The following is a 21,876-nucleotide window of genomic DNA, read 5'->3' on the forward strand; positions in this document are numbered from 1 at the left end:
CGTGTGGAGGGAGAAAAGATAGGCCTCGGGCAGGAGTGGGGAGCCTGCAGCTCACCACACACCCAGCTGGTGAGGCTTCAGGTGGTCTTAAGCTTTTCTGAGGGTGAGGTGAGAGGGGGTCTCCAGGGCTCCTCCATGCAGCGACCTAGGAGGCAGTACCAGCCTAGAAGGGGAGGCGGGCGAGAAAGAACACAGCGAAGCCAGTGCTAACTGCATCCCAGTTTCTTTTTATTTAATTTTTTTGTTCTTTTTTTTCTTTTTTTTTTTAAGTATGGAGGCTCAAGTATAAGATGTAGATATTTTTTGTTAAGCTTTACAAAAAAAACAAAATAAAACAAAAAACTCCTTTTGCATTCCGTAAAAATTGACAGAAAAGCACCTGGCCAGAACAGCAGCCCCGCCCCGTCCCCGGGGCCGTGGTCTCCAGGGGACAGGGCCGGGCCTGTGCAGGACAGCGGAGGCCACCCCCCTCCTCCCGCCCCGACGACCGCGGGCAACTCCCAACCAGCGGAGCGGGCCCTCCAGGTTTCCTTCTGTCTCTCACACACCACAGTTACTTCATAAAATTTTTGTTTTACATTTTTTACACCAATGTAACAAAAAAGGTGGACGGGGAGGGCTGGCGGGCCGTGTAGATGCCTGTGAGAGCGGGAGGCGGGCAGGGGAGGAAGACGCAGGCCCGGGTGGGCGCAAACACCGAGGGTCCGACAGCGACACGGTGGGAAGCAGGCCTCGGAGCCGGAGCAGGGCGCTTACTGGGCTTTATTCTCGGGGAGATGGCGCTGTGCTGTTGATGGTGCGAGGTGGGGCGGGACCTTCGGGGAGGGAGGGACTGGGACAGGGAGCAGAAACAAGTTTTCTAGGAAAGGAACCTAAAGAGTGCGCGGCATGTCCGGTTAGCGGAGCAGGCTTTAACTCTGCTGCTTCCTCTTCAAAGCCTCCACCAGGTCGTTCTTAAGCGCTTCTTGTTTTGATTTGTCTGCAAAGGTCTGCACAGACCTGCGGGGCGGAGAAGGCACCATCAGTGGGCTGAGTGGGAGGTGCCATGGAGGGGGCAGTTCTGGGCCCTTGTGTCCCCCCCACCCATCAGCCCGGGGACCCGGAGCCTCTGATCAGCTGCAGAGGTGAGATTCCAAGTGAGCTCAAGGGACAGTGCCCTGGGCCAGCTCTCTGGGTCTCTGGCAGGGGACTCAGGCCAGGGGCAAAGAAGTAGGGACCCTCTAAGAACCCCTGCTGCCCAGGAGGCTCACTCCTTTGTCCAGCAGGCACGGGGTGGTAGGGGAACATATGGACACCACTGGCAAATGTTCCAGGACCAAGAAACTGCAAGCCAGCCCCTGAGCACCAGCACTGGCTGTCAGCCCAGGAAGCCCCTCGGCAGAGGAAAGAGGCCTAGCCCCCCTGCTGGAAACCTCGGGCTTGTTGGGGTGAGGGTGGGGGGACAATGGTAATGCGACAGGGAACACTCCGACAGGCACACACAGCCAACGCACGTGGGTGCTGCACACTTTACCAGCTGCTTCCCGCATGCGTGTCCCAGGGGGCCACAGTACAACCTACAGATGAGCACCTGGACCCTGGCAGGTCCCTGTCACCTGTCCTCAACATGCTGGCTAACCAGTACAAAGTTAGCCATTCACCTCCAGCTTTCTAACAGCCTAGAAGTTTCAGGAAGAGGGGAGGAGCTTGCAGGGGCCAGGACACTCAGCGAGGGCCTCAGCTGCCCAGCGAACAGCAAACACAGAATGGAAAGGAAGGGGACACAGAACACTGCCTGCCACACACACAGGGGCCGGGCAGGGCAGGGGCACCCAGACTGAACCTGGGGGAAGCTGCGGAGGGAGGCATGGACAAGTTTGGAGCCATGTGCAGAGGCCGAGGCACCCCGTGACACATGCTGCCTTCCCACTGTGAGCCAGGCAGGGTAGTACAGCGGCCCCACTGGCCCATGCCCAGCCTCACGCTACGGAGCTGTCATAGTTGGGGACCGATGTGATGGACAGGTGGCATAACTGGCTTTCCCAGGAGACAGGCACCCCCCAACAGCACGCTGCGCCTGGGCTATGTCCAGCCAACTCCACCCCACAGGACAAAGCTCTGCATCAGAACCAGGTTAGAGACAGAGTTAAACTTGGAAGGCCGTGAGCAGCACGGGGCCCTTGAGTTTATGGGGCAGAGAGGCGCCCCACTGGCCCCGGGTTTCTGCGCTGCATGTGCTGGTGGGTACTGTGATGACAACAAGCAGTGCCAGTCTTGCCTGAGCAGCAGCTCTGGCCGTTGCCCTAAGTGCCCCCACCGGGCCCTTTCTGGGCCAGGTGTGGAGGCCTCGCGAGCCCACGGGATCCCTGCTGCCCTCTCCTGAGAAGTGGATTGCTTTTCTACATCTGTGTGTATCACAAACTCTGGTCAAGGTCCTTGGCCATTACCAAGGGAAACCAGCCAGTTCCCCATCCATCAGGCAGGAGGGGAGGGATGCTGTCCCAGGCACCCCAGTCACTCTGGCAGCAGCTGGTCCCGAGGGGCATCGCTGAGCCACCCCTGCACTCATCCTGAGCCTCGGAGAGTGGGGTGCCCCCTTCCAAGTCAGCTGCCCCTCCCCCAGTCCACGGTTCAACCGGGGAATGGCTGCTGGGAAGACCCTGAGGGTCTCCCCTGAGGCATGTGGGGGTTGGGGAGCAGAGGGCAGGGCCCAGGCCTGGCTGTGGGCCTTCAGGGCAGGTGCACACAGGCAGCCTCTGCTGGACATGTCAGTCCTCGGCGCAACGGCTCTTCCAGGCACCAAGTCAGGCCCGGCCCACCCTGTCCCTTGCCCAGTGCACACCACACCACACACGTGAACACACGTGTCTGTTAGGCCGGCCGAGATGACGTGTTATGCGGCCGCTCAGCAGCCTACAACGCACAGGGGTTAGTGAAGGTTTAACTGGATGCGCAGACAGCCGGAGGGCGGGTCTTGGTGGGTTGGTGAGTTTTGTTTAGTGGGAGGCTTTCATGCCCATCAGGCAGGGTACCTGGATCGGCTCAATTATCAGGCTGGATGTAGATCTGGCGCTGGGTCAGCACTTGGGAAAGCTCCCTCTGCAACTGCTTAAACTTTTGGTTGTCAGGGATAGCATCAATAGATCTACAGAGAGCAGTCGGAGGTGAGAGAAGCAGGAGGAATGTGGGCACAGGCGCCTGGAGAACGAGGGTCCAGGGCAGGGCTGCTCCTGGGGTGTCAGAAAGGCTCTCAGGGTCTGGGCAGTGGGATTGTGTGGGGTGACCCCCTGCTGAGGTCCCAGCTGGTGGGGGCGTGCTCTCCCGGGTCACTCGCACCCCTGTGGAGGCCCGAGTGCCTAGCCTCTGTTAGGGAAACTGGTGGGTGGGGTGAGAGGACTCGGTCCTGAGGAGTACAGGGGGTCTGCCACTGCAGTCCCTGGGTTCTTTCCCTCCTTAGGCCAGAGAGAGGAAGCAAAGGGACTCAGCACAGGTTGCCCCAGGTGGGGCAGGAAATCAGGGCACGCATAGCTGGGTAACTGCCTGCAACCTGGCTCCCAGACCCACCCACCAGGTGGGCATCCCCGTGGCTGTTCAGCCTGCCTGAGGGACCTTTGGACCGGACCAGGGGCTGGCCACACACACACAACATTCGCCTCAGACCTTGGCCTCTTGCCCTGCCCTGGCACCACCAGCCTCCCTGGCCAGTGGGGCTGGGGAGTGTGGACACTCAGGGCTCAGGGGATACCTCACCCTTCTGACTCGGAGGCCAGTCTCAGCCCAGGCCACCATGCACCCCGAATGCTTTCCAACCTCAGCCCCTGGTCTCTTCTATGACCCAGTGGCCAAACTGCTGCAGGTCCCCACGCGCGCTCACGGGAGCGTTACCTCAGCCCGTTGACAATGTCCTTTGTTTTTCCAAAGTAGATCTCATTCAGCGTACTCCGGATTTTATTCTCCATGTCCTGGGAAGGAGGTCAGTCAGTGGTGGCGGGGCCCGGCCAGCCAAAGCCAACCCAGCCCAGGGCACTGCTTCCTACAACGGCTGTGTTCCAAGCGCTCGCCTGTCCCCGGGCATGGCGGCCGGGCCTGAGCCACAGCACTGGCTCTCGGCTTTCCCTCCGGCTCCACCAACAGTGGGGGGAACTCCAAGAGCCCCGCCCCTTCCTCCAAGACTTGGGGCTATGGCCTGGAACTACCTCAGTGCTCCAGGGCTCTGCTTCCTTTCCAAGCGCAGGTCTCAGTTGGCACCCAATCAACTGGCGCTACCCAGAGCCAAGGGCCGGGCAGAGCCTCCTGGGAGTGCATCAGGGGCTGGCGATGGGAAGTGGGGGGGCCTTCAGGGTGGAGCTGAGTTCCTACTGCACTCAAGAGGCTTTGGAAAGCACAGGCCAGGGCAAGAGTGTACCACACACTAGAACTGTGCTGGAGTCAAGGAGTGGAGCAGGGAAGCAGCAACTGTGTGTCACATGGCCTCCAGGGAGCTGCCCCAAGCTGTGCCCACACAGGGCCCACTCACCTCCACCAGGCGCCCAATATTGGCTATGTGTGGGGAGCAGTCGCTCACGGTCTCATCCTTCTCCATCTGCAAAGACAGAACACTCCTGCAGGTCAGAGCCAGCCAGAGCTCCTGAGTACGGTGGTGCAAACCGCCACTTCCACCAGCAAGCCGCCGGTGCCCACTGGCAGCACTGTGACACCGAGGCCCCGGACAACTTCAATGTCAGGTTCTAAACAGCCCTGCCTGCTGGAGCCCCAGTCCTGTCTCCAGGGGAGTGGGTTTCACTATTGTCCTGACAGCAGGGAGGGCAGAAAGGGACAGTGCCTGTGAAGACAGTGGCAGTCTCTGGGGTGGCGGACTGCCCGAGGGCACACAGACTGAGAGATCCGCCCAAGGTCATCCAGAGGCAGAACCAAGGTCAAACTCCAGAGACCTCAGAGCCTGCATCTCTGGGGGTGGGGGAATTAAGAGGGCTGTGGGGAGGTGAGCTGAGCTTCTAGCACAGGCTTGGTCAAGCTCAGTAATCACAGTGCCGGGTCCTGCAGGGAGAGGCAGGGAGGAAAGGAGGCAGCTGCTGGCTGTAGGCTGAGCATGTGTGCCCACTCCTGCCCCCACCTGAACCAATGGAAGTGGACACCAGTCACTGAGAAGCAGATGGCAGGAACAGCAGCAGCAGGTCAGGCCGATGTGCGGCGTGGGTGTGTTCAGAGGCTAGGAACGGGCTGCCAAGGGGCCAACTGTCACCTGCTCTTCAGGCCAGGGAAGGAAGACCCGGAGCCAGCCCGGAGGCACCTGTGGACCCCCTGGGCAAGCAGAGCTAGGTGAGAAGTCCAGCATGGTCAACAGCTCAGCTTTCAGGGCCGAGCAAGCCCAGCTGCCAATCAGTAGGCCCTGGAACACGATGGTGCGCCCAGACACAAGGACACTAGAGGGCGACAGTGGCCAGCCTGAAATGAAACACCTAGGCCACCACTTTGTGGCAGCTCTGAAAAACCACCTGTTAGCGAGGTCACAGGAGCCAGTGGGGCTCACTAGGGGCACTCTTACTTCCCATTGCAACAGGGACACTAAGTTGACAACAGACAATTATGCAGTGAGAGTCTTCCTGTGCCAGGAAGTCAGCCCTGCAGCTGCAGCTCAGAAGGGGAAGGCCCAGGGACTTCGTGCCATCATCCAGCAGTTCCTGATGCTGGCAAGGGTGCCCCAGGGGAGACTGAGAGAGCTGTCAGCATCTTGTGGCCAGCAGCAGGCACTGAGATGCACAGGTCACTACAGAACCCAGAAGGGGCGCTCTCAGATGCACCCCCAGCACCACAGCAGCTCCCAAGCCATCTGACTCCGTCTCGGCCTCAGCCAAGCTTACAGGTGAGTTGTCAGTGCAGCCCTGGCAGACCCCAGCACCCCTGTTCTTCCTCTTCCCCAGGCCTGTGACACCCCGGGTGTGATGCACAGCAGGCTCCGAGTTCACTCAGACGTTAACCTCACCAAGTGCAAGACGGGGAATGACTGGCAGTTCCTGCACAAGTTCTAGGGGGTTCTGGGTCATTCCACTCCTGGCAGGAGTTGTGGCTATGTTGGCAGCTTCTGTGCGATTGCAGCATGACTGCACTCAGCCATTCCTTGTGCCCTGGGCAAGGGTGGCAATCCACAGGGCGCTAGTCTCATGCAGGGCTCCGCCTGGCTTGGCCAGTTAAGCTGGATATCACCCACTTCCAGTGTCTGAGCACCTTGATGGGGAGACGGCGGAGAACTGGGTGCTCCAGCAGGGTGGACGGGGCCCTGCAGGCCATTATCCTGCAGAGGGACACCGCAGGTGGCAGGGCACCATGCCTACGACCAGAGGGGCCCAGCTAATAGAGAGGGGTGGTCACTGCAGCCTTGCACAGTCTCTGAACCTCAGTAGCTCGAGGCGTTTGGACAAGATGGAGAGGCCAAGGGTGGCTGCAGTGACCGGCTTCTCTGCCCCCCACCCCTTGGCAAATGATCCCGAGGAGTCTCAATCCCGGGAGGCCCCTAAAGGTCCCCACAAAACAGCAGTGGTGACAATGCCCATGAACATCAAAGTGACAACCACTCCCTTTTCCACTCCAAGCCTGCTACCACCACCACCCCAGCAGATGGGTGGAGCGTGCTGGACTTCTCTCCTCAGTAAACCTTACTGCTAAGACAATGGTCAGCATGTGTGATGATGGGGGTGTATCTGTGTGCTCCACCCACCACACTTTAAAGTTCTTTCAGAACAGATGTTATGGTGGGTTTCAGGGAAGGGAAGCCACCTGAAGGCTGTTGTGGCTGGCACACAGCTGGGCCAGGATCTGTACCAGGAGGACCCTCTACTTGTTTTCCCACCCGTACACCTAACCAGGCAAGCCCGCGGCAGCCCATACACACCTGGGGGCTTCTGTCTTCGGGGCCCAAACTCTAGAGTGAGGGGCATAGCTCCATGTTAGCTTTCCCTCTCAACAACCCTAGTCACCGGCCAAATGACCCAAACCAAACTGCTCCGGAAGCTAGGGGACCCACCTACAGCCATGCCCCAGGGACCCTTGGTCCTCACATCCACAAGGAAGGGGTGGGGCACCCCTGATGAACACACACCCAAGGGCCCAGCCTGGCTGCAGGAGGCATGCCCAGCAACGACCTACTATCAGGCTCTGCTATGGACACTGAGCTGCTCTAGGACCACTGGGGTGCCCCCTACTGGGGGCAGGAGACAGCAGGGTCTCTAGATGGGCCTGAGCTTCCCACTCAACAAAACACTGCAAATATTTAGACTCCGGAAGCCCCAGTGAACATCTGGAGGACATTTCTCCTATGGGAAGCCTTGCCTCTCTCCAGACATTTCCAGGCCTGCTTGTGCCCAGCCGGGTGCCAGCACACAGGAGAAGCGGTCTTGGCAGCACTTCCTTCCCAGTGCGCGAGGCCTTGCTGCACAGCCTTCCTGCAGGGCTCCGGGAGCAGCTCACCACAGGCACCTCCCGCCTGCCAGGCCTTGCACACCTCACCACCCAGGGCTGGGCAGTGCCGTCTGCCCACTCCTGAGCCCCCACCAGGCCTGCAGGCTGGCTGGGCCCTCAAAGATGATGCCTAAGACACACGGTTTTCCCTCCTGCAGCAGCACATGTGAGCCGGGGAGGCATGCCTGGAAAAGCCTCAGATTGGGCCCCACCAGGATTGCATGAGGACCAAGTCCAGCAAGAGGTTCTGGGGCCACCGTGACCACGTGCACACCTCCAGAACCCCTCCTGTCCTGGGCACCTCTTGATCTTATCATCTGCCTCAAGCCAGCACCTGCCTCCCACTGACCCCACCCTTTGCCCTCAGGCCCTCCAGCAGCCTCAGCCTTCAGCCCGTGTCCCAGGCCAGCCGGCAGGGCTGCCTTCAGAAAACACACAGCAGGTAAGCCCTGCTCACCACCTCCAGGAGCCAACAGCAGCCACAGGAGAGATGCAGAGAGGTGCCCTTAGCACCCTGTGCCCAGGGCAGCTGCTGGGGACAGTGCTGAGGCAAGTGGGTCGTTGGGCACCTACAGGGCAGCATCTGTGAGCCGTGTGCTCCATTTCCCTCTGAAGCTCAGTAGCACCTGCTGAGCGTCAGGCATGACAGACAGGCTAAGACCAAAAAGGCAGTGTGGCAGAAAGCAGGGGGCTTTTGGAGGGAGACAGACCTAGGATCAAAACGTAGCTTTACCTCTCACTGCACACAGGAAGGGGAGCTCTGCCTCTTGCTAACCTGCCTCCTCCTTGCTGAACGTGTCCACTCCCCAGGGAGCTGCCCGCCACACCGGGGAGTAATCCACCTGCCAGAACCTCTTCATCCCCCAGGCTCAACCTGGGACACAGCCCCCTGCTCATAACATGTGCGTCCCCATCCCTGCAGCAGGTGACTTACGCTGGAGGCGGGCCCAGCCCCCATGCACCTCAAATGGGTTACATGATGGCCGTCAGCGCAAAGATAGAACCAAGTTCCCCTGGTAAAGCCCCAACAACCAAGGTGAGGCAAGCAGGGCTGAGGGGCCCACAGGGTGTGCTGAGGACAGCCACTCCTCAGGCCTGAGTTTGCCTTGGCAGCAGCCACTATGCTCAGCAAGCCGGAACCAAGCCCTGGCCCTGGGCTGACAGCTCTGATTTAAACTATTAGGAAGGCCGAGGATTAAATATTTGTCCTGGTCACTGTGCAGCGGGTGGAGCTATAAACAGCACAGAGCAGTAAGTGAAGCAGGAAGCAGGCTCCGGAAATAGTGAGGATTTTCCACCCTCTCCCAGGTGGCAGGAGTTGGGGAAGGGAGGGGAGAAGCCCGGGGCAGAGCTGGCTGCCCCTCCCCAGTCACCAGTCTCCAGAAGATAAGAGCCCTACCCCTCCTACCCTGTAAAGCTCAGGGCCAGAGGCCAGGCAAGGAGGGATGGGGCCCGGGCAGCCTTGGCCCGTGTGACCCGGTGTGGGGAGGGGAGGCTTTGTGCCTCCAGGATGCTGAGCCCAGAACTCTGCATGGCTACTTCTCAAATGCATGCAGATGAGGCTTGCACCAATGGAACACAAACCTATTTCAAAGAGGTACTAAATGGATCCTTTCTGCTGTGGGGTATTTTTTCTGTCAACTGCAACTAAAAGTACAATTATCCTACTGAAAAAAAAAGTTATGATGGTAAAAGGAATTCTTGTGCTAGAAAGCAGGCATGACTGAAACGGGAGGAGACAGCTCCACCTCTGGACATAAAGGCCACTGCATCGCTGCCAATACGGTGGCTGTGTGTGGTGAAGCGTGGCCCTTTGCAGGCCTGGTGGGCTTGGCCTGGGCCTCCCCATCCCAGATGGCCAGTTGCCCTGCCTTGGCACAGGTGAAGGCTCTCACTCGAGATGAAGGAGCTTGCCAAGGGTATTAACACCAGTGCTAAAGCTTCGAGCAGTATCAAAAGCGGATGTCAGGAGAAGTCTGAGCTGGCCAGCTTGGACATGGCTGGGATCTCTGCATTTCTAACTCCCCGGCCAAGGGAGCGCAGTCCCAGGAGTGAGGCAGCCCAGCCACACCCACTATGGCAAGACACAGGCTGGGAGGTGGCAGGTGTCTACTGCTACACCCCACTCATGGGCAGATTCAGAGCGGGCCTTCACACCAGGTGGGATGGTGAGTACCCCGAGCGGCCATCTCCCACGGGCACAGGCGGCCAGTTGTGAACAGAGACGCTACCTGTCTCGTCAGGCTGCCCCCGAGGTTCATGGTACCCGAGCCGGATTTGTTGGTCTGCAGCCACAGCATCACCGTGGAGGTTAACTTGTAGTGGGCCGTGCGACCACTGGATTTCTCCTAGGGGGAGAGCATGAGAGAGATCACAATCCGGGGTGCAACAAGCTGAGGGGAGCTCCAAGTCTCCCCTGAAGTCAGCAGCATTCGAAACGTCCCTCCCGCTGTTACGGACCCGGGGGTAGCCCTTTGGCACGGTGACCAGGGCGCCCCCTGGGATGCCCACCTCTTGTAACCAGAAGGCCTTGAGCTAGATGGCGCCTTGGCTCCATTCCTAAATCCTCCGCCCCTGGCAGGTAGCAAGTGACGCCTCTAATGGCTGTGTCCCCGACACCCAAGTGGGGGCCCTGGGTGGAGTCCCAGTTCCTGGCTCTGACCAGTCCAGTGCAGGCTACTGTAAATACGTGGAGACAGACAGCAGCTGGGAAACCTACCTTGGTCTCTCAATTGAGGGAAAAGAGACAGAAGCAGACAGAGACACTCCTCTAAATATTTTCATTATTTTCACTTTATTTGAAAAGTAGAAAGATGGAGTGGGTGAGATCTATTCCTCAACTACCAACTACCTGGGCACCAGGCCCAAGACAGAAGCTGGGAATTTAGTCTGGGTTTCTCACATTGGTGTCAAGGACTTAAAAACTTGAGCTGTCACCTGCTGCCTCCCAGGGTGTGCACCAGCAGAGCTAGGACTGGCACCCCGTGCTCCCCTGCGTGCTATGCTTGCAACCTAAGTTCTGTGCCAGACGCCCATTCTCCAAGAGGTTTTGAAGAGACTGGATCTGTAATGAGGTGTCTTTAAGTGTCTGGGACCTTGTAAGCAAAGAGTCCTAATTTATCTGTATCCAGTGGCTTTGGGGAACTTAGAAGAATTAGCAAGGGTTTTTATCAGTAACTGCCCTCCTATCCCACTAAGAGGCACTGGGCTGCCACACTGTACCCAGAGCCCGCTGCCAGCTTCCACGGGGCTGTACCTGCACTTCCACCACATGGATGGAATCCCAGCAGCCTTTGATCTTCTTGGATCCGTCTCCAGCCTTCTTTATGAGGATCACTCCGGCAAAGCCGTGATCCAGATCCCAGAGGTAGACAGACGAGACACCGCCTTCAAAGTACCTGTGGGAAACAGGCCCCCGTGCCCCTGAGTGGTGCAGCCAGGGACAGCCAGCCAGTCCAGGCTGCCCCACAGCACCGAGTCACCTGTCCATCCGCTACGAGCAACCCTTCCCACGCTAGCCCAGGGTGGACTCTGGCTATGTGTCTGTGGCCCCAGGGCAAGACAACGCTACAAGGGCTGTGTGCTCTGGGTTCTGACATGCCTACCATCTTCTCAGGGCTCACCTGCTTCAGTGCAGTGCCGGACATCAGCAGGCAGCCATGGCTGCTGGGTCAGTCGCCCTGCTCCAGCTCCCACTTTCCAGGATGGGTGGCTCTTTGCAGGACAGAAGGAAACGGCACAGCACCCAACGTCTCCAGAGCCAAAGGAAGGCTCAGAACCCTCACCATAAACCAAGGGCTGAGCCTAGAATGGGACTTCCTCCTCCCATCATAATCAACAGGGAGACATCCCCAATCAAGAACAAAATGGACAAGAAAAAGTAAAGGGCAGAGAATTAAGACTTGGTGGGATTCCGAGTAGCCCATCATAATGCCGTGGGGAGGCTGTGGGGTGGGAGTCCTGGGCCTTCCTGCCTCTCATGGTCAGCACAGTCTTCAGCGCAATGCCCAATGACCTCTCTGTCCCTCTCCTAGTCCCACGGCACCAACACCACTCTAGAACAGCCTGGAGAAGCTCTCTCCTGCCAAGGATCATCTGGGTATTTGTAACATCATCCACAGGCCACACAGAATCGTCCACCTCGACTGAAGCTCAAAGCCTGTCTATGGGGTTTCCATGGCTCGTGGGCTGGGCATTTCCCACCTCTGACCTAGAGGCTGCCACAAGGGCAGCTCCAGATGCAGAGGACCTCGGACCCGGCCAGTGGGCAGGACTGCCCCAGGGCCCACAGTGGGGTTGTGGCCCCAACTGTAGCATCCCACCCATAAGCTCTGAGCATGTCCTTGTCTGCCCAGCAGAGGGTTGCTAAGTGCTGCGGGGGCGGGGGGGGGGGGAACAGCTGGGTGAACACAGGCATCAACAAAAAGGAGAAGTAAATCAACCATCAACAGGGAAGCAGACCCTGGACAAAGGACGGCTCATTTCACCAGTCAAGTGGAAGGCTAAAACGCAGCAGGTGTCTGAACTGTGTCTCAAAAGAGCTGTTACGATGAACACTCCCGGCCCCAGGGATGTCAAGGTGGGCACAGATGCCCTCTGTGTCACAGATGCCACTTCTTATCCTCGGACTTGGCCTCCCGCGACCAGACACATCCAGGACAAAGACGGTAACTGAATGCAACACGTACGATCTTCCTGCCATCATTCCCTGAACAACGCAGCACAGTGGTGATTCACACAGCTTCTGCATCATGTCAGGCCCACGTCACCTTGAGACGGTTTACAGAGTCCCTTCCAGATGTGTGTACGTTGTGTGCAAACACACTGCTCTTTTCAGGAAGGGACTTGGGCACCCACAGATTCTGGTGGTGGCCCATGTGTCCTGAGATCAAGGGTTGAGAGCACCGTTTACCTTATGTCTAACGCTACTTAAACTGTGGAAAAGGCAGCACCTGCTAGATGCAGGCTGTAGCTACAGCATGAGGAGACCAGGACTCTCAGGACCATGTTCACAACATGGGGGCCCCAGCTCTGGCACCTTCTGGCTCTAACCCATGCAGCGTTCAAGGGGACTCACTCTTCAGGCTGACGGTCGCCAGTCCTCCACTGCAGGCCCACCAGTGCCCCCATGCAGCGGGCAGCAGGGAGAGCAGGTAACGCTGTGAGCATCTGCTGCTGCAGGTCTCAAGGGGCCAAGCTTGGCCACGTGTTGGCGAGACAGCAGTGAGTGGGAAGCACCACCTGACTGAGGGGACACACACACCTGCAGGGCTCAGAGCGCAGGGCATCCTTCATCTGCAGGAAACACTGGGCACCAGGGACCCCACCTGCATGATGGCTCCTGTGGTTCTAGCTCTCTCCTGAGGCCCGCCTTTCCCAGAGCAAGGCAAGGAAGCAGGAGGCCCTGCAGGGAGCTGGCACACAGCAGCCACTCTGCCAGACTCCGCGGGGCTGCGACCATAGGTCAGTTCCAGACGAGGGCCCCGCCAGCTTGTTCACTGGGGTGCTGGGGTCACAAGGTAACAAAGGAGCAGGCATGGGTGGCCCACAGAAGAGCTGCCAAGGCCTTCCCTGCCTGGGAGAGGCAGCCTGGCTCCTTCCCAGTCTGCTGGTAGAGCGAGTGCCCCACATCAAAAGAGTGAAAACCTTGAAAAACCACAGCTTTTCTTGTGCTGGAAAGGACAGACTGGGGTGCCGCCTTTCCCTGGGCCATTCTGGAACAAAGGCTGGAACTCAAGCTCGGGTATTTTCTCCTGTGCCCTCCATTGCACCTAGGGGGGCGACAGGGTCAGGCTGCCCTGGAGGCAAACTCAGGGGGGTCCTGGAAGCCTGACAGCCCCTCCTGGGGGGCTGCAGCTGGTGGTGCGCAGCACCCATAACCCAGGTGCTCACTCCCCACATACCCCATCCTACCCACAGGAAAGCAAGGGGATGAAGTGAAACTCGCCATTTGTGCTCCCCCAGCCCCCAAGGTCTGATGCCTGCTCCGAGGGGCTCCTCCCTGGCACCCCTGGCTTCCCCTCGGGCCACGTGTATCGAGTGCACCGAATGCAAGAGACAAATGAGAGGAAACACAGACTCACTGCGTCCTCCCTGTGGACTGACTTTCCCAAAACCAAGGACCCTGTGAGAAACGGAAACTTACAAGCTAGAAACACCATCCATAACCTATCCTGTCAAGGTGAGCTTTTCCAAATTCCCTATCCAGGTGCTGTTTTATGTAACCTTGGGCACAGGCAGGCACCGGGTCGTGCTGCACCCTTGGCACAGCACCTGAGAGCTCCTCTGTGCAGCCCCAATTGCCTCCACGATTCGAAGCAACTGGGGTGGCCCTGCACTATACACCCCACTGACTCTCAGCTGCTCCGACTTCCAGGGAAGTCACCTGTGAGCCATTCCTTCTGGCAGACGCTCCCTGCCAGGTGAGGTAGAACAAGCTGAGACTCAGCCCTGTGGGGATGGCCTACCCAGCACAGCCACTCAAGAAGGAACCTGCAGTCCAGGAACGAAGGAATACCTGGGTGATGCGTGACATCTCGGGACAAAGGAAACTGAGGCCCGAACGAGTGGAAACAGCAGCCCTGGGTGGGAGTGGGTAGTAGCTATAGGGTGTACAGAGGTCCCTCCACCACACGTTCATGCTGCTCCTTGGCACGTGAGGCATTCATTAAAGTGGGACCGTAACGGGCTTTTGAAAATCCGTTCTTACCTACTGTCCTTTGATCATAATGACATGAAGCAAGGAAAAAAATAATTTTGATGTGGTTCGTATTTATGAGTTTTTACATAAAGGCCTTTGTGGGCATCCTAAGAATGTGCTAAGATGTCTGAAACCACATGAAGGCAACGGAGGAATCTGGCCAGAGCTAACAGCACACACACGGAAGCACCTGAACCGGCCTGTGTGCTAACACGCCACTCCAACACGGAGGCTGCCATCACCCGGCAAGCCACGCATGCACCTAGACCCCGCACAGCTGCGGGCAGCCACAGAGGAGCGAGCCCACAGGTCCCAGCTCTCTGGGGGTCAGGGAGCAAAAGGGGGTCACTGTGGTCTCTGGCCAGGGGGCAGCATGACCAAGTCAGACCTCCCACCCCAGTGGAAAGTCAGCTGGCATGGACAAGCATCAGCACACTTGCTCGGCAGGCTGAATGAGCTGTTCCATGCAGGTGCCGTGAGCAGGATGACAGTGGACAGTCTGGAATGACCGCACAGAAATGCTCTTTGACAAGTACTAGGGGCCAGGGACGTGGGGAGCTGGCGAAGTAACCAACAGACCTGGGACAGGCCAGGAACGGTAGCCCTCGCTGGCATTCCCCAAAGGCCAACTCCTTCAGCCACATGCTGACTGACCCACAGCAAACCCGGTCACTTTCAACACCTGACCAGGCAAGGCAGATGTTTTCTGAAGGCAAGTCAACCGTGGAGTATTCAGGAGGCTGGGATGAGAGCCACATGGGCCACTCTGGTCGGCCCTGAAGTTGTGCCACGGAAAATCTGCAGGTGGAATGCCTAGCCAGTTCAGGCTCGTAACCCAGAGGACTGGGTCGCCAGGGGCCACCCTCCCAGAGGGGCTGTCTGTGGGTCAGCGTGGTCCTTGCCAGGAAGCCCCATCAGCCTCCAGCTTGCCCCGCATGGGCAGCTCAGCAATCTCCCTTCACACAGCTCTAGCCTGACCTCCCTGAAAGCTGTCCTTGGGATTGCTAACTGCCTCAACCACAGGACTTCTGCAGAGCCAGAAGGTAACAGACCACAGTGTCCACACCAGAGCAGGGACGAAAGCTCTCAGTCCCGTGGGCTTTGTGAAACGCCTGAAGCCGGGGTGTGTGCAGAGCCCGAAGACACAGCTCACTGGGGGATCTGGCTATAGCGAGGCCTTGTCCAGCCCTCCTGGGCCAGCACCAGTAGAGAAGCGGGGCTGTGATGCCCCTGAGGCCAGCTCTCCACTCTCCTGCCTTAAAACTGCCTCCCAGGAGAATTACCAGCTCCTGTCCCAATTCCCAGGGCATGTATTCCATGTTCAAGCCCTCTGCCAGGGAACCAAGGACAGGACAGAGCTGCAGGGAGCCGGGCTTGGCTGCACTGGCCAGTCATGAGCTCTGGCTCCAGGGTTCACGCACACAGGCCTTGGGGATACCAGCAGGCAGTGACCTCTGCCAGGCTAAGAAGCCTGGGAAGTGTGCACCTCAGGCTGGGGGCTCTGCCATACTGATGCACAGGCCCAGGACAGTGAGGGGGTCACCAGGGAAGCCCATAGATGCTGGCTGGAAAGGGCGTCCTCTTCCATCAGTGGCTTTAGATAAAGTCAGGCAAAGGCAAGAGGACAAACTTGGCAGCCATGACTGTTTTTCTCATTTGAACAAAGAGCTGGCTCTGAGCTGCCAGCTCTGGTCCCCCAGGTTCTGGGGGTTCCCCCAGAGCCTCAACAGGGTAGACCCCGAGCAGCTGTCAGAGCTTGGCTCACACATGGCGAGGGGAACACACTGCCACTTCTAAGGTTAACATTTCTAATTCGATCAACTCCAACTGTTCTTACTTGCATGGAAACACCTGCCTATTGAATGCCCTTTCCTCTTAGAGTCCTTTCATTTAAAAAGATTACCTTTCATATTTTACATTTTTTCCCCTCATTTTTCATTTGAAAGAGAAAGAGATCTTCCACCCACTGCTTCGCTCAAATGCTGACCACAGATGGGAATAGGCCAGGCCAAAGCTGAGACCCTAGAACCCAGCCTGGGTCTCCCACACGGATGGCAGAGACCTAAGTCCTCGGACCATCACCCACCGCGCACATCAGTAGGAGGCTGGGTCAGAGGCAGAGCAGCCGGGACGCAATCCAGGAGCTTGGGTATGGGCCACAGGCTGCAGAGTGGAGAATAACCGGATGCGTCACACACATCCCCCTACACTTCTCTCTCTCTTAGTTGGAAAGGCGTAACAAATTTACAGAGAAAAAGATCTTCCATCCCCTGGTTCACTCCCCAAATGGTCACAACAGCCAGAGCTGAGCATATCTGAAGCCAGAAACTTCGGGGTCTCCCACATGGGTGCAGGGTCCCAAGGCTTTGGGTCATCCTCTGCTGCTTTCCCAGGCCACAAGCAGGGAGCTGGATGGGAAGTGGAGCTGCTGGGACACGAACCAACACCCATATGAGATCCTGGTGTGTACAAGGGGAGGATTTAGCCTTTTAGCCATCATTGACCCCCAACCCCTCATTTCATTTATTTGACAGTAAGGGAAAAAGAAGGTAGAGAGAGGGAGTTTCCCATGACCACAATGGCCAGGAGAATTAGGATCTGGGACTGCATGGTCTCGCCCTGTGTGGCAGGTACCAGCTCCCTGTGGCATCCCTTGCTGCCACTCGGGGTCTATGCTGGCAGGAGGCTAGTGCAGGGGCGGGAGCTGCGGCTGGGACTCAAGCCCGGTGACTGGCGGCTCACTGTGGGTCTGGCTGCCTGCCTGTCCCCGACCCCGCCCGCCCCAGGCCTTTTAAAGAGCTCAGGATGACTCTAGCATCACTAAGCTTCTCCCTCTCCTGGCCTTCCCATCCTCAGCCCCACACCGCACCTATTCTCTCCTTCCTCAATGCATGCAGGGTGGCCAACGTCCTTCTTTACATATTTTTAACTTAAAAATTCCCAAGTGTCAGCACATTCTTGTCTGCTGGTTCATTCCTCAAACGTGTGCCAAGCCTGGCACTGGGGCAGGGTCAAAGTCAGGATCTGGAACCTCAGTCTGGGTGGGCTTGAGCCAGAGCCACCATCACAGACCCGCCGTGCAGGACAGGTCAGCAAGATGCTGCAGCTGGGCCCAATGCCTGCTCCAAACGCCCTTCTGAGGGCACGAGGGCAGCAGCAATGCTCCGACGGCACTAGAGACACACGGCTCTGCACCCCGAGGTCCCAGCTGGGCCACAAACACCAGGGGAACTCTGACACGAGGTACCATGGGCACAGGTGCAAGTGGCAACGCCCATGTTTGCTGGTGGTCCTCCAATCAGAAGAGGGAGTGTGAAACCAGAGATGAGTATCACTCTCTCGCTAGGCATTCCAGGTGGGAACAGACCAGTGCTGTCCCAGCAAGAAGGGAAATTCTCCAATCAGCTTGATCAGCCTCTCACATTCGGCCTCCTCCCCTGCATGGCAGCCCAGCATTCTTTTAACATCCCCAAGTGGCCATTTTAAAAAGCGGACTTGAGCCTGGCGTGGTGGCCTAGCGGTTAAAGTCCTCGCCTTGAACGTATCAGGATCCCATATGGGCACCAGTTCTAATCCTGGCAGTTCCACTTCCCATCCAGCTCCCTGCTTGTGGCCTGTGAAAGCAGTCGAGGACGGCCCAAAGCCTTGGGTTCCTACACCCAACAAGGGAGACCTGGAGCAAGTTCTTGGTTCCCAGCATTGGATCAGCGCAGCACCAGATGTTGCGGTCACTTGGGGAGTGAATCATCGGATGGAAGATCTTCCTCTCTGTCTCTCCTCCTCTCTGTATATCTTACTTTGCAATAAAAATAAATAAATCTTTTTTAAAAAATGGACTCATGTCCTGGAGAAGGGCGTGGAAACTGCCCGGTGGTTCCACACAGTCTAGCCGCCCTCAGCTACAAACAATAAGGCTGGCCAGGGCAGCGTCTTCCCCACGTGGGCTCTGGTGGCCCTTGCTCGTGCAGAGTTGAGGAAGGGGACTTGAGAACCCCTGTGCCAGTGTCTCTCTCTGAATTGAAGAGGGAGAAGGGTGACCTCGGGGTGCTCTCGCCTGAAACCCAAGTGCCGCCGACTGAGCCACGTGTGCTGTGCCCACAGCCCCAGGGATCGGACTTGGCAAGCTCAGACGCCACGCTGAAATCTGATCGCCGTCTGTGTGCTGAGAGCAGCTGTTCTCCACAGTTTGCAGCAAGTGTCCAGCATCTGCCTGTGGATGCGGGACAGGTATCTGCGGAAATGCTTCCCAGTACACACAGGTGCAAACATTCCAGTCGGCTTAGGCATGTGTGGCCTCATGCCAGCTGCACTGGCAGCGCCCACAAGGCTGCAGCTGCAGCTCGTTACAGGCTCTCTTCACAAGGCTCACTCCTCACAGGAGGAAGGGCAATGGCTTCTCCAAGGACCGGGCAGCAGGATGGCTGCCAGCGTGGCGAGGGGATCTAGTCTGGGACTTGACCAATCCACCAGCTCTCAGCAGCTTGGGCACCCCCTGGCCCCGCCCCTCCTGGGGCAGGCCTATCTTCCCAGCTCCGCCCTCTGTATGGTCTGTGGGGCCAAGACACTCTGCGAAGTAGCCATTTCTGAGAACACAGTCTATGTCAGGGGCACTGCATTCTTCGGAGCACTGAGCAAAGTGCCCACACCACACAGCTGGTGCTGCACAGCTGGTCTCAAGAGTGCTGTGCTACCTCCATGCCAGGTGGCCTGGGCTTCTGCACATGCACTGCCAGAGCAGAGGAGGAGGACACGTGTGGCCAGAGCAGCCGGCACTGGGGTTCTAGAAGGTCCTCGGGCTCGTGGGGATTGCCGGCAATCCATCACACTGCCAGAGAGGATTAGTGCTTGGCAGGATGAAGCGGTCTGAGTGCAGGAGTGAGCCACTCCCTGCTCCACCCAGTGCACGCGCTGCATCCACCCGAGCGTGACTGTGCCACACGGCCGCAGAGGGATCAGAGGCCCTGATGCCAACTCAGGGGGTCATGTTCATAAACAAACTTATTTTCTGCACCCTCCTCTTTTCCATTCTTTCTTACCAGAAAAGGCACGCCCAAACAACCAAATCCTGGGCTGCAGCCTGTACGTGTCTGAGGGAAGACCTGCAGTGGGGTGCTCCCATTCTGGTCCCCAGTGAGGGGTGGAGCAACATGTAAGCCTCTTTAGGTACTCGGGAGACTGCAGAGGGGACCCCCACTCAGATGCAGCAGGGGGCTGGGGTTCACCCTGGAGAACAGGAAGCAGAAGGGACTCCCCACTCAGACACAGCAGAGGGCTGGAGTTCCCCCCGGAGAGCAGGAAGCAAAGGGGACCCCCACTCAGATGCAGAGGGCTGGGGTTCACCCTGGAGAACAGGAAGCAGAAGGGACACCCCCACACAGACACAGCAGAGGCCTGGGGTTCGCCCTGGAGAACAGGAAGAAGAGGCACTGTGAGTCCTCCAAGAGTGGAGAAGGCTCCAATAGGTCCAGCTCGTTCAACAGAAACAACCCAAGGGAAGCAAGCCTGGGTCACCCACTAACAGATCCCAGCAGAGGCGTAGGTCTACCTGAGCTACTCTGTGAGCATGACTGAACACACACAGTAACGCACACACCGGCACTCCGACACTAGCTGTGCCGCTAATGAGCTCCAGACCACGGTTCACTCTTATCTTGACCTTATCTTCCAGCCCTTGATGCCCTGCTCCCTAGTGTGTCCCACCTCCCAACTGTGTCCCAGGGGATTTCCGAGAACAGAGAACTTCCAGTGCAAGTGGCAGCCGGCTGGCACCTGGGCCTTGCACCCCACCCCACTGGCACAGCCTGCTCCAGTTGCACTCCCTGACCGCACCACCTTAAGACCTCACCACCTGGAGTCCCAGGCTCAAAGCCCTGCCATCCTGAATGCACTCCCTCCACCCTGCTGGTCAGGCTACATAGCTGTGCCAGCATCCCCAAGGTCACCACAGCTCGATGATTCCAAGCGACAGACTCAGGACAGAGGTGCAAGCACAGCCAAGACAAACTACAATGAGAGGACACAGCAAACCCAGGTGAAGGACAGGGCACACAGGGGAAGCCTGAGGAAGGGCAGGGGTCGCTCCCTCCCCCAGCACACAAGAAGTGTACACGCCCAGAGGCGTGTATGTTAGGCGAGGGGACTCAGTCTCCTGGAGCCCAGCCTTGCAAAGACCATTGTTTTTAACGCGTGGGGTTGGTAGGAACCAAGGCCCCAGAGCTCAGTCCAGGTTTCCTGTACCGAGTCATCACTGCAGCCTCCCGTATTCGCAGCAAGCTGAGTCAGATACTCCAACAGGGCACCAGGTGGCTTCCCTGCCAGGCTCAACTCCATCTGCCAGCAAGTCTCCTGATGGCCAGCATTGTGGGCTGGCTTTGTTGACCCTGCTGCATGACACGAGTCCTCACCAATCACCTGCAGCTCCGTCCTGGGCTGCCCTGTTTCAAGTGCTCCCCCTGGTGGTCCCCACTCCAGGACCAGCCTTTACTCCTTTAGAGCAAACTGTGCCGAGTGCCTGGCTCCTGCTGCCACTTGCTCTCAGGTGCACCTCATCAGCCCAACTCAAAGGAGAGCACAAGGACTGGATCTGAGAGCGTCCGTGAACAGCTGGGGAGTGACCCAGCACCCTGGGTGTCCTCCCTGCTGATGAGCAGTCCACGTGGGTGCCATCAACTCTGTTTTTCAGGGAATGCTCAGGCTCCGGCTGAGTCAGGCAGAGCGACAACCAGATGCCAGGCTTGTAGCACGGCTGGGGACTACAGGTGGCCCACTGTCTGACCAGATCTGCCATTCAAACAGCCTCACAGCCACAGTGCGAAGAACACAGAAATGCACTCAGGAAGTGACATGAGCAGCAGGATCTGGTTGCTCTTGCAGCCTGAGATCGCTAGCAGAGTGAAGAGTCAGCAGAGGAGACGCTCCCAGCCCCGAGGGAGGGGCAGGCAGGCACACAGGCCCAGAGGGGTCAGCTCACCAACCCAGTGCCAGTCAGCAAACAGGGGAAGAATGGAGAGGAGACAAGGTCCTGGGGCCAGTGGTGGTGCACACCACCAGCAGCTCCTGCCGGAGCACTGGTTCGATTCCCAGCAACTCCACTTCTGATCCCCTCTCTGCTTTATGCACCACGCAAAGCAGCAGGAGAGGCCCAAGCACCCGAACCCCTGCTGCCCACGTGGGGGACCCGGAGAAGGTTCCTGGCTCTGGGCTTCAGCCCAACAGGGATGTGAACCACTGATGGAAGACATTTGTGCCACTCTGCCTTTCAAACGAAATAAAATCTTAAACAAATAAACAAACACAAACCAAGGTTCTCCCCAGTGCACCCTGGCCTGGGACTTGGAGGCCTCCTGCTACCACCTTGGCCACCTCTCCCCAGATTCTGGCAGCTTCCTCCAAAAATCTTTCCCTGCTTTGGCAAAGGCTGCTGAGATTCGAGCCAGGAAGCCCTGAGCAGTGAAGGCACCTGCAGTGTGCAGGTCCAAGACCCCAGGAGCCTGTGGTGACCACCGTCTCTCACACACAAATAAGCCTGCCCCAAGTGCAGGGAGCAGGATCCCAGCAAGGGCAGGTGGGAGCCGGGAAAGGGGAGCATGTGGGAACTCCCAGCACTCCCAAGCATGGTGACACCCCTCCAGAGCCAGTGGCTTCTGGTGCTGCCACCAGGACGCCCGCCATGACTCACTCTGCAAACCTCTTCCAGACTTGCAGGGCTGATCAGAGAGGCTAATGAAAGCTTTTGAAGATTA

The 21,876-nt window shown here is 58.0% G+C and overlaps 1 protein-coding gene across 5 annotated transcripts in view; it reads right to left on the minus strand.

Annotated features, from left to right (window-relative positions):
* Positions 1–744: 744 nt before the first annotated feature.
* CAPZB (capping actin protein of muscle Z-line subunit beta) overlaps positions 745–21,876 on the minus strand; it is a 98,073-nt gene continuing 76,941 nt past the window's right edge. For 3 of the 5 annotated variants that reach the window (XM_004592306.4, XM_004592304.3, XM_058676062.1), the window contains 5 exons: positions 10,691–10,832; positions 9,666–9,782; positions 4,496–4,561; positions 3,865–3,941; positions 745–999 (listed from right to left, as the gene is read on the minus strand). In XM_004592306.4, coding sequence (XP_004592363.1) covers positions 912–999; positions 3,865–3,941; positions 4,496–4,561; positions 9,666–9,782; positions 10,691–10,832 — 490 coding nt within the window. In that variant the 3' untranslated portion in view covers positions 745–911. Of the gene's footprint in view, positions 1,000–3,011; positions 3,125–3,864; positions 3,942–4,495; positions 4,562–9,665; positions 9,783–10,690; positions 10,833–21,876 lie in introns of all 5 variants that reach the window. The other 2 variants (XM_004592305.4, XM_058676066.1) reach the window with 1 other exon arrangement.

This window comes from Ochotona princeps, chromosome 2, assembly GCF_030435755.1.
Source record: "Ochotona princeps isolate mOchPri1 chromosome 2, mOchPri1.hap1, whole genome shotgun sequence".
Taxonomy (NCBI): domain Eukaryota; kingdom Metazoa; phylum Chordata; class Mammalia; order Lagomorpha; family Ochotonidae; genus Ochotona; species Ochotona princeps.